Genomic DNA, 15,700 nt, shown 5'->3' on the forward strand with positions numbered 1-15,700 from the left:
CATGGCTTAACATTGTTTTAACTTTTAACATCTTTAATACGCTAATTATAAGGTTGGTCTAACTATCCACATGATTATTATAATAATGTCGAGTGCATGTTTTTTGATTTCATGAAGTTAGCATTGGTATTAAAAAGTATGAGGTTTTCCATATGCGATTTATGACTTATGAGAAACATGTATATTACCTTATTACATATAAGAGAAAAAAAATCACGAAATGCTAAAATATTATTAAAGATCAACCAACGAAAGCGTCATCACTCACCAGTCTACCACTCTTCACTCCTACTAATTTTTTAGTATTAAATATTAGCAATTTTAAAGTAATTACCTAACAAAAATTTATTTTCTAACCGTTAACGTAAACGTAAAATACAATAAAAAATACCTACCTTTCATCATTGTAGGAAAGTCGAAGCACGTAATCATATTCCGTCGAAGTTACCAAGCAAAAGAAGTGTGAAAGTCACTTACGATTCCAAAAAAAATACTTTATTTTAAATAAAACTCAACTTTAAAAAGTATATATATATGAATGTTGACAAAAATAAAGTCAAAAATCAAAAGTAACTGTTAGATTTTCTTTAAAAGTTAACAAAAAAAGTCATTAGAGATATAAACGTAAAATGCATATATCCACTCTTTATCGTTGTTCAGAAGTCAAAGTGCGAAATTATATTCCGCTAAAATTACTGATCCAAGCTCATGCAAAAACCGTTTGCGATACAATATTTTTTTTTTCAATACTTCGTTTTCGGTATAATTTATTACCGAATGTTGAAAGAAAAAAATTTGAACGTATTATATTTAGAATCTTTCAAAAAGTTTATCGAACTAAATTTTTGAGAAAAATCAAAATAAATAAGAAATAAATTACTGATAAAAAATTATTTTCAAAAACTTTTACGTGAGGTTAAAAAAACTAGGAAATCTTGATTGGCCTTCATGAAGTTGTTTTTTTGTTAGTAATTCAATACAATTTTTTTTAAAGCAACTCCTAAATATTCTAGGTTAAATACACCATAACATTATTATTATTATTATTATTATTATTATTATTATTATTATTATTATTATTATTATTATTATTATTATTATTATTTCAGTTTGGTTACTTGCATGAAAATTTGTCTTAACTACTAACTCGTAATAAATTACCAAAAACATATCATCAAACAAAAGTGTACTATTATAAAATATCATTACCTGCAAAAACAATCTTTTTCTAGTTTGGAGGGATATTATTTATTTAGTGTTGACTTTTCTATTCATCAAGTCATGGTAGTAGAGTAACACAGACATGGGTTGACCAAGAATGCAAAAAAAGCACCAGAACATCATGTTTCCCACCTGAAAAAAAAAAAAAAAAAAAAAAAAAAAAAAAAAAAAACTTTATACTAAGACTATATGGTGCGAAAACGAGTCGGTCAGCTAAATTGGTTAACGGGTCAAGGTGCGTTAAGATCACAAGTTTGGTCAAATCGGGCCGGTGATCAGCTCAGTTAAGCTGACTTGTATCATGTAAAGAGTTATAATTAGCAGCTCTAGTGAATACAGTTAAGTATTTAAGAAACAAACGCGTACCATTGAATTCTGGAACTTGCGTTGCACGAAATCTGTGAGCATCACTAATGGCACCTGATCCAAGAAGAACAAGATGGGAAGGTCAAAGGGTTGGTAACGAGTCAAAAGAGTTTGGGTTGATACGCGTCATATATTACTAGCCAGGTTCATTGTCGGACCTACACTAAAGGTGTAGGTCGGCCGACCCCTATGAAAATTTATTTTAAAGGTATATATATGTTAAAATCCCAATCGACCCCTATGAAAATTTGGCACCGACCCTCTTTGGACCTTGTTACTTTTTTCCTGGGTCCGCCACTGGCTTTGTTTATATATACTTATAACATTATTATAAAAAATTTTCTTAATCTTTATATAAAACGATTTAGGAGGTTGTATGGATGTAAAAATAGACTTTGATCAACTTCAACATTGTGTGTTGTTACGGTATGCTTCTTATTTACATTATATCGACTATCGAACAAAAAACAAACAAAAAAAAAGATTGTGACCTGAAGCATGATTCCAAGAAAGGCCCAAAACTTGAAAATATGGCAGGGAACAGCAATACAAAGCTGATGCATATAATAACAATCAATTTAAAGAACTAATAAGATATTAAGATGTAATCTTTTTAACTAAAGAAAAATATATATAGTGATATACCTCATGGAACACTGCAGACATAAAGAATGCAATCAAATGGGCACCTCCCTGAATCCAAGTGCCTCAAATATTAAAACTTTATATCAAGAAATTGATATGTCAAATGATGATATAAAGCAACTTCGTTAATCGTTACCTTAGGTATCCCACTACGTAAGCATGGAAAATATATATGTCGCACGATCCATTTATGAACTGGCTGCAAAAACAATCAAACATTTATTAGCAGTGCATCGTGTATGCACTTTATATACGCCCGATTGTCCTAACCGGTTAAAGACTGGGCCATTAGGACCCGACCATATCTTTTATAAAAAATAAATACTAGTTACATTTTAGGCTTTAGCTATAAATTAGTAACTATTTATTTAACAGTTTATATCACTTCGAAGTTCTAACGATTAAAAAATATAAAAATAACCAGTTGACAAGATTACAACATTGTATAATGGCTCCTATTACCGAATAAAAACGGACTAATAAGGGACAATCGGGCCTTCTAAAATCGGCATTAGTTGGTAATGTTTGACAATAAGCTTACCATATTCCATAGTCTCCAGTACTAAAATCAGCACCAGCACAGTACATGCACAAAAAGCAACTCAGCAACCATCTTATAGCAAATAAAAATTCAAAATATATTTTCTGTTTATTTCTTTTTTTCAAAAAAAAGCCTACCTCGTCTACTGTTTGCGCATTCCACCAATCTTTATAGAACTCACGGTCACCAAAACGTAGAACTTCAGCAAGTATATTTAACCTATATCAGCAGCAGCATTGTTTGTAATATAACTAGCAAATTGCTGAACAAGAACCATAAGTAAAAACAGTGAATAAAAGAAGGCTTACCAAAGGTGAAAAAAGCAGTAAGACATACAGAGCCAAACGTATAAATTTGGAACGGAAAGCTTCAAAACACGTTCGATAGCATATAAAAAGTCCCCTTTTAATGGATGCCGCGAGTTTCTAACAATGGGGTTAATATACTGCATGCAAACTGACAATGTCAAAATAAGTTTAATACTAATGCTAATGCATATAACCACCTAAATTGTTTTAACTGAAGATTCAAATTATTGTTGTCTAGCGGTGAGCAGAAAACCGAATTAACCGAAAAAACCAAACCGGAGCATTAACCTACGGTTAATTTTTGGTTTTTTAATAAACCGAATTTTCGGTTTCGGTTCAGCTTTCCATTTTTAAAAAACCGAAATAAAAAACGAACTAAACCGATTGATGGTGATGAAGATTATGAATATGATGAAGACTGGGACTAAACTTTGAAGATGAACAAGATGACGAATGAAGATTGGGACTAAACTTTTATTATTTTTTGATTAAGAACGTTGTTGAATTTTAAACTCTACTGCTCTAGAAATTTTGTATTCGTTTGGTTCCACATAACACGTGCCTACTTTTGTTTGTAGTTTGTAGAATTCAAAATATATGTGGTACTCTAATACACTCTTACAAGCTTAAAATCATCATTTTCATTTTTAAACTTTGTTTGCAATGTCTACACATAATTGGAAAAAGAAAAAAAACCTCGACTATAACCTAACTGAAACCAAAAATATCCGAAAAACCGAACGGTTTGTATATTAAAAAACCGATGACTTCGGTTTCGGTTTCGCTTAATAACCGAACCGAACTGTGATCAGTCCTATTATTGTCACCCTAACTAATGCATTCATTAGTTATTAAAAAAAGCTATAAAATGGATAAAACATGTTAGTGAGTTCAGTCAACCCTACCATGCCTGGCCCGGCCCGTTTTGAACAAAACTAAAATGGGCCCAATACAACCCAAACCCAAATCATGCCCCATTACTTAGCAGGCCCATCATGCTCCCCTTGAAATGCATAAATACACAAGCAAAATATTAAGCATTTTCAAGAAGACTTACTTGTTCAATGATAAATCCCATAACCCCTGTAAATATTATGAATTTGATCGTCTGCCTTAACACCCAACCCTTCCGGATACATGCGGTGCGAGGATAGTTTCTCTACAATTAACAAAGGTCTATTGATTTTTTTTAAAATATTAGGATTGTATGTATGTTATAGTTAAATAAAGCTGTTATGTACCTGGTAACATAATGTAGGAGCAACCATGAAGTATGCCAAACTATTGAAGTTGACATCATAAAAGTACTCGATACTTGAAGATGCGGACTTCTCTTTCTCCTAAATAACAATTTGTAGAATTATTTGAGAAAACTTTACACGAAATATCATACGAGACGATCATGTAACATAAATATTACAGATTTAGTTACCTTATCGATTGAGTTCACGAGCAAGCGCATATCATAATTTGCATGCACAAAAGATACCAACTTTAACCAATTAACACAAGCAAACAACATCAGTGTAACCCCTGATAGAACAGCTGAATCAAACCTGCAAAACTTTAATCACATACTTAAAATTTATTCAAGCATTTCACAATATACTGAAATAAAAACAAAAAAATGGCAATTGGCAAAAGGAAAAGTTAAGATTTTGAAAAGTTAAAAGAAGATTGTTTATGCAATTATAAGCATATGGTAGCCTAACCTTAAGATCATGTAAACTGGATAGAGAATGGCGATTGTAGTTATTATAATATGGAGAGTGATAACAACCTACAAGAGCACATCAAAATCATAATTTTATGAATTGATATATCTTATACAAAAGAACACTGTTTTTAGCTTGGCAATTAAAACTAGTTACTTACAGAGTCGGATACACGTTTTGTCCATGCAAATTTCTCAACAGTGTATGCAGCGAGTGGAAAGATCGGAAGTGACAAACTACAAGAAAAAATTAAAAAAAGTTAAATAACTATTTTATATGATGGTAAACAATTAAAAAAAATGTACAGAAATGAAAGTCCTGGTAGGTAACAGCATTACCAGCACATAAGAAGAGGCCAATCTCTCAATGATCTTGAACTAAACCAAAAATTTGCATTGATCAATAAACCATACTGTAAAATTAATATAGGTTAATTGAACAGCGACGAAACAAACAAAAGTTATCAAGTTAAGATCAACGCAGGCACCTTCATAAGATTTTCAATTATGAGCCTGCTGTTTACAGCAACAAGAACCACTATGCAGAGGTTAAATAAGCCAGCATGACTCTGCAACAACTTTCTAATCAGACAATTCAGTTATAATAACTGTTCATCATAACAATAAAACAACAATAATTAATCAATATTATGTAAGTATGTGGAATCCAAATACATTTTTGCTAGAAATGTAATCACATGATAATTTCCTGATTTAATTTGAAGCAAGTAGGGTTGTAAATGAATCGAACCAAACAGAGCCTTGTTGTGTTCGTTCATTAAGCTTTTATCGGACAAGCGAACGGTTCACGAACAACTAACTGAATGAAACTTCTTGTTCGTGTTTATTCATTAAGAAAATCAATTTGCTCATTAACGGTTCATGAACACAAACAATGTTTTATTTAATTTGGCTAACTGAGAATGGTCATTATCAACGTTTCAGTCCAGCTACCAAGTTTGTGTAGGTGTTTTCTCAACATTCATATTCACATGTTAATTTACATATAAATTATTCACATAATACATTAATACTCATGTATATTTTGTTCTATAGTTAATAATTTGCTTAAATCTATATAATAAGATTAAAAAAGTCATTAGAACCTTAAATGTACAAACATTAACCAACAAACATTAACGAGCATAAACAGGCGTAAACATTCAAATTATCAAACGTTCACGAACACAATTGAAAAGTTAATCGAATGTTTGTTAAACAAACGAACATAAATGGACGTACACAAACATCACCTTTGTTCGTGTTGGTTCATTTATTTAATCGAACGAAATTCTGTGTTCATGTTCGTTCACTTATTAAACGAACGAACACATTATCAAACTTCACGAACACAATAGAACGAACATTTCCCTCAGCTCGTGCTTGCTCATTTAATGATCGAACGTTCACGAACACAAGTGAACTAACATTGCCCCTGCTCGTGTTGGTTCATTTAGTTAATCTAACGAAATTCCGTGTTCATGTTTATTCGTTTATTAACAAACGAACATAAACAGGCATAAACTAACATTGCTTTTGTTCGTGTTCGTTCACTTAGTTAATCTAACGAAATTCTGTGTTCATGTTCGTTCTTCATTTACTAAACAAACCAACACATTATCAAACATTCACGAATCATGAACACAATCGAACGAAACGTTTGCATCTCTGTTCGTGTTCCACAAACCTGGAGTATGTTTGCATGCATGTATGTATTTATTTGATCATCTCACTATCTAAAGTCGTAAACAACAATTAGAATCCAAATTAACAAATGCATTTCGATAATAATAATAATAATAATAATAATAATAATAATAATAATAATAATAATAATAATAATAAATGTAAAAGTAAAGACTATTTCGATAAACAAACGTAACAGATTTAACAGAACAGAATAATGATAATAATAATAATAAGACCTGTTTAAAAATGGCGTCAGAGCTAAGAGGAGACTCTCTGATTCTGTTATGAGCAGGAGTACACGGACGATACGCGTAATGCATCACGGTTCTTCTCCGATCGGCTTTCGGATGATCGAAATCGTGATTCGAGTTATTTCCGACGTCCGAATTTGATTTCGGCGAAAACGAAGATGAAGAAGAAGAATCGGATATTATTGCGGTTGTGATCGGACGTCTGCGTACGTCGGATGACATCAGTGTACAAGTGAAATTGATATTATTATTATTATTATTATGAACGACGGTTAATTGGTTGGTTAGTGAAGAAGCTAGCTGACGACAAAACTGTAACGGACGGACGGACACAACTTATGAATACAACTAGTAAACACAGTAAAACCCGAGCGTTATGACATGTATTTGTTACGTTTGTTACGGGATAGATATCATCGACAGGTATTTGTTACGTTTGTTACAGGATAGATATCATCGGCAACATTAGAGCGTTAAAACCCAAAAAAAGTAATTTTTCAAATTAACATATGCAAAGAGATGGTTAAGTAGTAATATAACAATTTAATACAAAAACGAAAAAAGTAAAAGCACAAAAATATTTCCACCGTCTTCCATATTTAAAAAAAAAACAACGTTGAAAGAAAAAAATCATTGTGTCTTCTATTTATCATGTTTATTTTCGTGATTGATTGTGTCTTTTTTTTCCATGATATTGTGTTTTTTTTTCTTGATATTGTGTTATATTACTTTAAATTGTGTTACATTTTGTTCGGAGTTGTGTTATATTTTGCGATTTATTATGTCTTTTTTTAGTTATAATTGTGTCTTTTGTTCATTTTCGTCATTGTGTCTTTGATCTCAGCATTGTGTCTTTTCGTCGTTTTTTTTTTTAAACGAGAATATGACGGAGGAAACATTTGAGTTTTTAAATTATTTTTCGTTTTTTATTTATATTTTGAGTTATTATTTTTTTCGAATTTTTGTTGAGTGATTTGTTTTGTGGCCACAAATCCTTTTCAATTCTGTCTTCCTTGGTATTTTAACCGTTCCTATAAAAGATTAGGGAAAATTCTCATAATAGAGAGAATCCCATAATAGCCTAAAAAAATTCAAAATCCGGAAATAACCTTTCAAATATCGTCTGGGGCGACACCTAGGTAATCGATCCGATGAGAATCAAAATATTTTTGAATCTCGTTTAACGAGAATTCTTACCGGTTTATTCATGAACTTTCTTGTGACTTTAAGAGCCTCGGGTGGCATTGTCGTAGAAAACACTCCAACTTGAACCTTTGAAGGAGTAACCGAAAGATATCAAAAACTTGATCCTTGAACGTCGTAAAAGCAATTTATCCACCTCGTCAAGAACAAACATTTTAATGGAATCAGAACGTAACGATTGTCTTCTAAGCATGTCGAATGCGCGTTCAGGTGTACCAATAACAACATGGACGCTAGCTGAGAGTGTTTTAAACGAGCTCGAAACAAGCCGAAAAATAGAGCTCGTTTGCACCCCTAGTTAAAACTAGTGATCAGTGTAACAGTCCCTGACCAGCTATCGGGCAATGATGATGATAATAATAATAATAGAGCCTGAACCTTATCCTCGAATTTGATACCAACCGACCCAAGTCTTTGACAAAATCGAATTCAAGTTGTCAATGTGCAATATAACCGAACTTCCTTCGTTCATCTTCGTGTTGACCAGTTCATGTATCAGGTTAACCTTATCAGCCATCGAAGGACTTCTCGTACATATCAGACAATGCATCCATAATCCCACGGGCGGTAGTTTCCTTGAGAATGTTGAACGCAACATCCTTCGTCAACGACAACCTAATAACCGCCTTGGCTTTCTTATCCAAAGTCTCCCACTCATCTAGTTTTATATTTTTGGGTCTTTCATCCAATACCATGTCCAAATCCTTTTCAACCAGCAAATCCTCGATTTGCAATTTCCACCAACCCAAGTCTTTTCCATCAAACTTTTCAATCTGAAGCTTCCCGCTCTCGACCATTATTTCAAACACAACAATGCGTGAACTTGACTGTCATCGATTTTGTGCCTACGATAAAAAAGTTAATTGCAAAGGGTGCATATTAGCGGAAGCCGTTATCATCGTTAACATCATTATTGAATTCGTGTTGTTCATGTTGAATGTGTGTGTAAACACAAAATGGATATTTTATTGAATATCTTGGTGAATCTAAATGGTTACACCATATTCGTATATATACAATGATGGTGGGTAACCGTTTCCTCTACCGTCACAACGGTTAATATGATAACAAACTTTATTCTATGTTACCCGACATAATACCTAATATATATAAGTCTATTAATTACAATAATACAAATAATAATATTATATAATAACAAATTTTAGCTTATGTTATCTAATAGTGCATGAAGAGGTATGTACCCGCCTCAACACCGAGGCTTGAAATCAAGACATTATGAAGGCACAAAGCCAAAACCTATGCGCATGGCGCATATAACATATGCTCACGCATATCACATATGCTCATGCATCACATGCTCAGGCATCACATATGCTCATGCATCACATATGCTCAGGCATCACATATGCTCACGCGTATCACATGCTCACGCACCATATATGCTCACGCATATCACATCTGCGCGTGGCGCATCCGCGCGTGGCGCATATCACATGCTTGTGCATATCACATCTGCGCATGAAACATCTGCGCGTGACAATAAAGAGAAGACCTCGCGCATCCTCAGGATAGGCGCGTATCACACATGCACATAATCAACCTCGCCCTTATCCAAATCAGGATTAGGGCAACCTTGATTGTGCATGTCAGACAACCTTCCAGAAGGTATCTTTTTAAGGAATAAGAATATGCTGATGTTGACAGCTGCCAATGAAAGGTGGACAACTCAGCAAAACCCATGTGCTACCACGTGATTATAATCAATGAAAAAGCACCAGGTGTCCCAAGGACACGTGGCGTAAAGCAATTGGAGGAGGCCAACAAGGCCCTAATTGGGTCTGAGCCCAATCATTGGAAACCCTAGCACTATAAATACCACATCAACTCCACAAGGAGAGGTACACCCAATTACACAGTATTCAGCTATATTAAGCAATACACTCCAATTTCCTTACTCTCATATTATTATCTTCTCCTACAAACTCTTATTCTCACACCGGAGGGTTACCCCAAAGAGGACCCCTCTGTCCCTTTCTAAGGGGTAAGTTTACGGTGCTGTTCATTTTGTAGGTGGAAGAACCCAGATCCCAGAGAACCATCGGTGAAATAGCATAATCACACCCGAGGAAAGTAGATCGTCTACCAGTGAGTCGATCCACGTTTCTTCAGTGCACAGTAGCATCATGTCAAAACCAGTGTTTTATAAACCGGTTCGTACTGGCCAGTTGAACCGGTAATACCATGTTTCGCATATCAGGCCGGTATTTCTGAGCGGTTTGCTAAAACATCGAACCAGCAGTTTTTTCTGAAATACAAGTTTAAACCGGTAAAAGCGGTTTTAAGCCCAAGAGATTTTTGATATTTTGCAGCCAATATTTTTTAAAATTACTTTTAACCTACCGCTTAACATTAAAACGAGTAAACTTTGGATTATTTTTTGAAACTCGAGTGTTTTTGTATTATTTTTTTATTATGGATTAACTTTTAGGTTGCATTTTATGATCGAAATATATACTTTCGGATTGTTTTTTGAGTTGAACTTGCATTTATATGAAATTACAATGTAAAATATTCAGCCCGGTTCAACCTCTCAGTACAACCTAGTTCAACATGTTCTGTTTTTTAGTTCAATCCGGTACGAGTTAAAAACCTGTATTTAAAACATTGATCAAAAGACTCAAAACCAGTATCATGAAAACAATAAACTTTTGTTGCTTTCGCGTTGTCACGACATGTTCAAAAGATCATTAATATTATTTTGTCTATATAATGAATTTGTTTTTTTGTTTCTCGAGTGAGATTTCCCAGAAAATCACTCATGCTGTTATTCTAATACTACTCCTATCTAAGCACCCTAGTTTTAGCAGGGTTTTTTTTTCAGTATAAATGAATTCGGGTCATAAACAAGTTAATACATTACTGGAACAATAAAACTATCGGGTGATATGCGTGACATATTTAACTTGTCCCGCCAATTCTTTTTTGAAAGGTCAAATATATATAAACCAAAACGAGAAACTCTTATTCAGTAGCTAAGAGCACAAAGAATATACAATAAGGAAACAAAGACACAAGTTAACCCGGACTATATCAACATACGCTTACAAAGGAAAGTTTATAAAATTGAGCCTATAATGTCCTACACCAATTTTCCCAATCCAAAGTGTTTCTTTTTTCTAAGTTCTTCACGCGTAAAAGGATTATTCTGTCAAAACAACATTGTGTTATAGGTTAGGGTGAATCGATTTAAGGTGAATTGTTTGGTTCACTTAAAAGGCATCTCTTAATCGCTCATATAGCTTCTTAATGAGTAAGTTTCATAAACATGCTAACTCTTTCAGAGGTCATCTCATAATCATGTCTCCAATTTGTAATAACATTGCCAAACAGCCCCTTAATAAATAACTAATTCTATTATAAGTGTAAAATATGGTCTCGTACTACTAATATTATTTATTTTCTCTGTGAGGAAACGCATGCATTTGTTTTTTGTTTCCTGAGGGATATTTTCTAGAAGATCACTCATTCTTGTACTACTCCTATCTTAACACTCTATGTCATGGGGCGTGGAGCTCTCATTTCATCCGTTGCCATTACCCTCAAAGACGAGTTGGTTACATTTGAGACAAGGCATACTTACATCCTAGCATCTCTCCAACGATGTGGAATTTGTAACACCCATTTGGTCTCATCGCTCTATTAGGTTTACCCCACTATCATAAACGGAACAAAATTAGCTCTTGTACATATGTATCATCTGTGCTCCTGTACCCTCAGTGTTGTTCGATTTGCCTACAAATAGTTCATGGATTTGCTTTTACGGATTTGCTTTTTGCTGCTTGAGTGAAAAGCTTTCCGAAAGGCATTTGACTCCAAAATGCGTCGATGATGTTTAGGCGGGATATTCTTATCATTGGTATCTCACAAGTGCGCACATATGAACAAAACGAGATAGGATTTGTTAGGGTATTATCGAAACAAAACATGGATTTTAACATTGTTAACTTGTTAGTTATGTTTTGGTGTCTATTGAGACGAGTCAATAATCGTTTTAAAAACATTATATTAAATTGCTCATATCGAATCGTGTTAAACATTTCATATAATTGACATAATTTGTGTTATTAAAGTAGTCATATTTATATCTACCTATTCTAATAAAGTAAAATACATGTGGACACTTGTCATCTTTTGATTAATTCTCACAATTTTTTCCCTCCAAAACCAATATACCCTAATATATGCAATAAATCAATAATTATTCGCTTTCCTTTTATACTATATTTATATAATATCTATATATTTTTATAAATATATATATATATATATATATATATTAACATATTATTTTACTATATATTTCAAAATACTTGGTGAATTTCAAAAATCAACAACAAATCATGTTTCTCAAATGAAAATTGTTTCAGTTTTTTGTGAAACTTAAATTTGATTTTATGGGTCAAAAGTTGGTAAATAGATTGTTTGGTACAAGTTGACTACATTTTGGTCAAAAATAAAAATTTTGAGTATTTTTAAAAGTTTAAGAATGCAAAATAGATTTATCTTCAAATTTGTTATGGGTTCAACGTGTTGACTTTAAAATGTCAAAAGTATGAAAGTTAGAATTTTAAACATGATTCGGGTTTCAAATTTATTTTTAAGGACATTTTTTTGAGATAATCAGAAGATTCGAGATTTGGCAAATTGACTATTATTCCTTCAACTATTAAAATTTAAGAAAAGATTGCGAACACTTTCGACATGCCACATCATACCTATCAATGCTTTTAACTTTTATCAAATTTGAAATATTTATGTCAACATTAGTTTTTCCTTCAATAGTGATCAGAACATCGTACGGGAAGCATGTCATGCAAAACTATGCTCAAATGATCAATATTCACAAAATTGAATAGGTTAACATGCTATTTTTTATGTTGTCATTATAACAAAGTCGAGAAGCCCTCTGAAACTTATCAAAATCTTTTTCACGATATAGCTCACAAAAACATAGTTTAGACTCGTTTAACTTCAAAATCAAACTTAAACTTAACAGAGTTGCCTCGTTTAATCTTGAGCTCAAGCTCGAGCTCGGACCCACTCTGACTCGACTCGGGAACAGCATTACAATTGTTAATTTAAAATTAAAAAACATGGGCAATATAAAAAACATAAATAATAAAGTCATAAAGATATGTATTAAAATAAAATAAAACATAAAAAAGTCCCATCTAGATAAGTGGCTTCTAAAGCATAAGGTACTTTCCTCTAATTAAGCATTAAATATAATAAACCAAAACGAAACATTAAAGTGACTCAAATCATATCAAATCAGCAACGTTTGAAGGCAGCTCCTCAACAACCACATTGTAAAACTTCTGGATATCTGTTAGCATTCTTGAGTCATCTGCTGTCACAAAATTAATGGCAACACCTTTTCTCCCAAACCGCCCGCCACGCCCGATACGGTGAAGATAATTCTCGGGTTGAGTCGGCAAATCAAAGTTGATAACAAGCGACACTTGTTGCACATCGATACCACGTGCTAAAAGATCAGTTGTGATAAGTACACGCGATGACCCGGACCGAAACTCACGCATGATGATGTCACGTGTGTTCTGGTCCATGTCACCGTGTGTGGCTGACACAGTGTGGTCACGGCTTCTCATCTTGTCGGTCAACCAGTCGACTTTCCGACGGGTGTTGACGAAGATGACACTTTGAGTGATTGCTAAGGTTTCATAAAGGTCACAAAGAGTTTCAAGCTTCCAGTCTTCTTTCTCAACATTCACATAGAATTGTTTGATACCTTCCAGCGTTAGTTCGTCACGCTTCACGAGAATGCGTACTGGTTTATTCATAAACTTTCTTGTTTGAGTGCTTCAGGTGGCATGGTTGCAGAAAACACTCCAACTTGAACCTTTGACGGGAGTAACTGAAAGATGTCATAAATCTGAAAAAGAAACAAATTACACATTAGTAGATGATAATTACACAATACATACATACATACATATATATATATAAAATTATTATCATTGCAGGTAAAAAGCAAACCTGATCTTTGAAACCTCTTGAAAGCATTTCATCAGCCTCATCAAGCACAAACAGTTTGATGAAATCAGAACGTAACGACTGTCTTCTAAGCATGTCAAACACGCGCCCAGGGGTACCAACAACAACGTGGACCCCAGAAGAGAGTATGCGCTGGTCCTCACGAACACTGGTCCCACCAACACAAGCATGTACCTTCACACCAAGGTAGTCACCAAGGGCCCGCATAACCTTTTCAATTTGTTGTGCAAGTTCACGAGTTGGAGCTAAAACTAAGGCCTGGCATTCCGCCTTGTTGTAGTCGAGTTGTTGAAGAATACCCGAGCAAAAAGTTGCGGTTTTACCGGTTCCAGATTGAGCTTGTTGAATCACATCTAGACCCTTAGTGAAGGGTACAATTCCCCTTTGCTGAATTGCAGACGGCTTCTCAAAACCTAAATTCATATAACTTAAATGTCAAAAATAAATGAAAAATTATACAGCTATACTCATGCATACTCTTTTAAACGTCCAAAGTTTCATATATAATAATATATTCAATTTTCAAAAATAGTATAGAAACCGCATTTATCCATTCACAGTATATAATTCAAAACCTTTAGAAATATATGTAACAACTAAACTCACCGTATGCATAAATGCCTCGCAAAAGGTTTTCTTGCAAGCCCATTGAATCAAAGCTTTCATAAACTTCATCATATGACGTAAAGAAGTCTTGTCCATCAGTTGAAAGCCTGTATAAAAAATCAAGGGATATTAAGCATTTAGAAGTTAAGCAACTTCTTAGACACATGCTAACACAAGTAGTTAGAACTTACAACTCATCCATTTTTGCATCAAACTGACGAGTATCGAACTGCGATCCTTCTTGTGCTATAGCTGCCATGGCTGCAGAAAGAACAGAAAACAGATGTTCTTTAGAACCAATAAAAATATCGAAACCAATAAAATTTGTATAATAAAGCTTGCAGGCTCTTTCAACAAATAAGGAGCACAAACGCTTTTATAGTTGTATGAATCTTGCTTTTAAAAGCGATTTAAGTGCACCTAACCACAAAGCGATACACGACCATAGTCGCTCGACATAAAACTCTGAGGCGCATGGCTCACTCGACAAAAGCTCGAATAAAAGTAGCTAAAAAAACTATATTTGAAACAACCTGAGCTAGTGAGCTGAACTCCTCCCAAGCTCGGCTCGGGTCATGGTTCGGCTCTTAGGCTCGTTTAACATCAAAATCAAACCCGAGCCTAGCTGAGCTGCCTCGTTTAATTTCGAGCTCAAGCCCACCCTGGCTCGACTAGTGAACAGCCCTAGGTGAATGTTGTACCACATACTTTTCAGGCTGTGTATTTGTTAATATAAACTCGTGAACAGCCCTAGGCATATGTTGTACCACATACTTTTTAGGTTGTGTATATGTTAATAATTAATTAACTAAATCCTATAAAAAGTATATCTATAGCTAAATTAAATGTTGGATAGGGGATGCTAAAACTAAGAGACATAAAAATAATTATATAAAAACCTTGCGCCTCGCTTGCTAGAATATTATCAATTCAGCCTAAAAAAACAATAAAGCTTTTGAATTAAACATCATCATATTAAAACCTAGGGTTTCATGCATCTCCGCTAATCCTCCTAATCAAGGTCAAATTACTACTCTAATAATACTGTCCAAATCTCTAAAAATTAATGGAAAACAAAACCTTCAGTTGCAAGCGCGTAAACCGAACAACTAACCGTCAC

General features: G+C 33.8%; 1 protein-coding gene and 1 pseudogene across 2 annotated transcripts; both read right to left on the reverse strand.

Annotated features, from left to right (window-relative positions):
* Positions 1-1,248: 1,248 nt before the first annotated feature.
* LOC143632551 (diacylglycerol O-acyltransferase 1-like) lies at positions 1,249-6,957 on the reverse strand. The gene is made up of 16 exons (XM_077101039.1): positions 6,721-6,957; positions 5,284-5,364; positions 5,135-5,208; positions 4,957-5,032; positions 4,794-4,861; positions 4,514-4,637; positions 4,323-4,421; positions 4,139-4,240; positions 3,082-3,218; positions 2,911-2,992; positions 2,774-2,794; positions 2,369-2,431; positions 2,233-2,280; positions 2,079-2,141; positions 1,588-1,641; positions 1,249-1,353 (listed from the first exon to the last, which is right to left on the reverse strand). The coding sequence occupies exons 1-16, from the start codon at positions 6,955-6,957 to the stop codon at positions 1,249-1,251; spliced, it is 1,434 nt and encodes a 477-aa protein (XP_076957154.1).
* A 6,256-nt stretch (positions 6,958-13,213) lies between these two features.
* On the reverse strand, positions 13,214-14,905 carry LOC143632565 (eukaryotic initiation factor 4A-15-like; annotated as a pseudogene). The gene is made up of 4 exons (XR_013153536.1): positions 14,772-14,905; positions 14,581-14,687; positions 13,957-14,387; positions 13,214-13,852 (listed from the first exon to the last, which is right to left on the reverse strand). The product of XR_013153536.1 is annotated as a eukaryotic initiation factor 4A-15-like (transcript).
* Positions 14,906-15,700: the final 795 nt, after the last annotated feature.

This window comes from Bidens hawaiensis, unplaced genomic scaffold (genome assembly GCF_021521415.1).
Source record: "Bidens hawaiensis isolate Kalapana, Puna unplaced genomic scaffold, B.hawaiensis_p1.1 tig00006397_1, whole genome shotgun sequence".
In the NCBI taxonomy this organism is placed as follows: Eukaryota; Viridiplantae; Streptophyta; class Magnoliopsida; order Asterales; family Asteraceae; genus Bidens; species Bidens hawaiensis.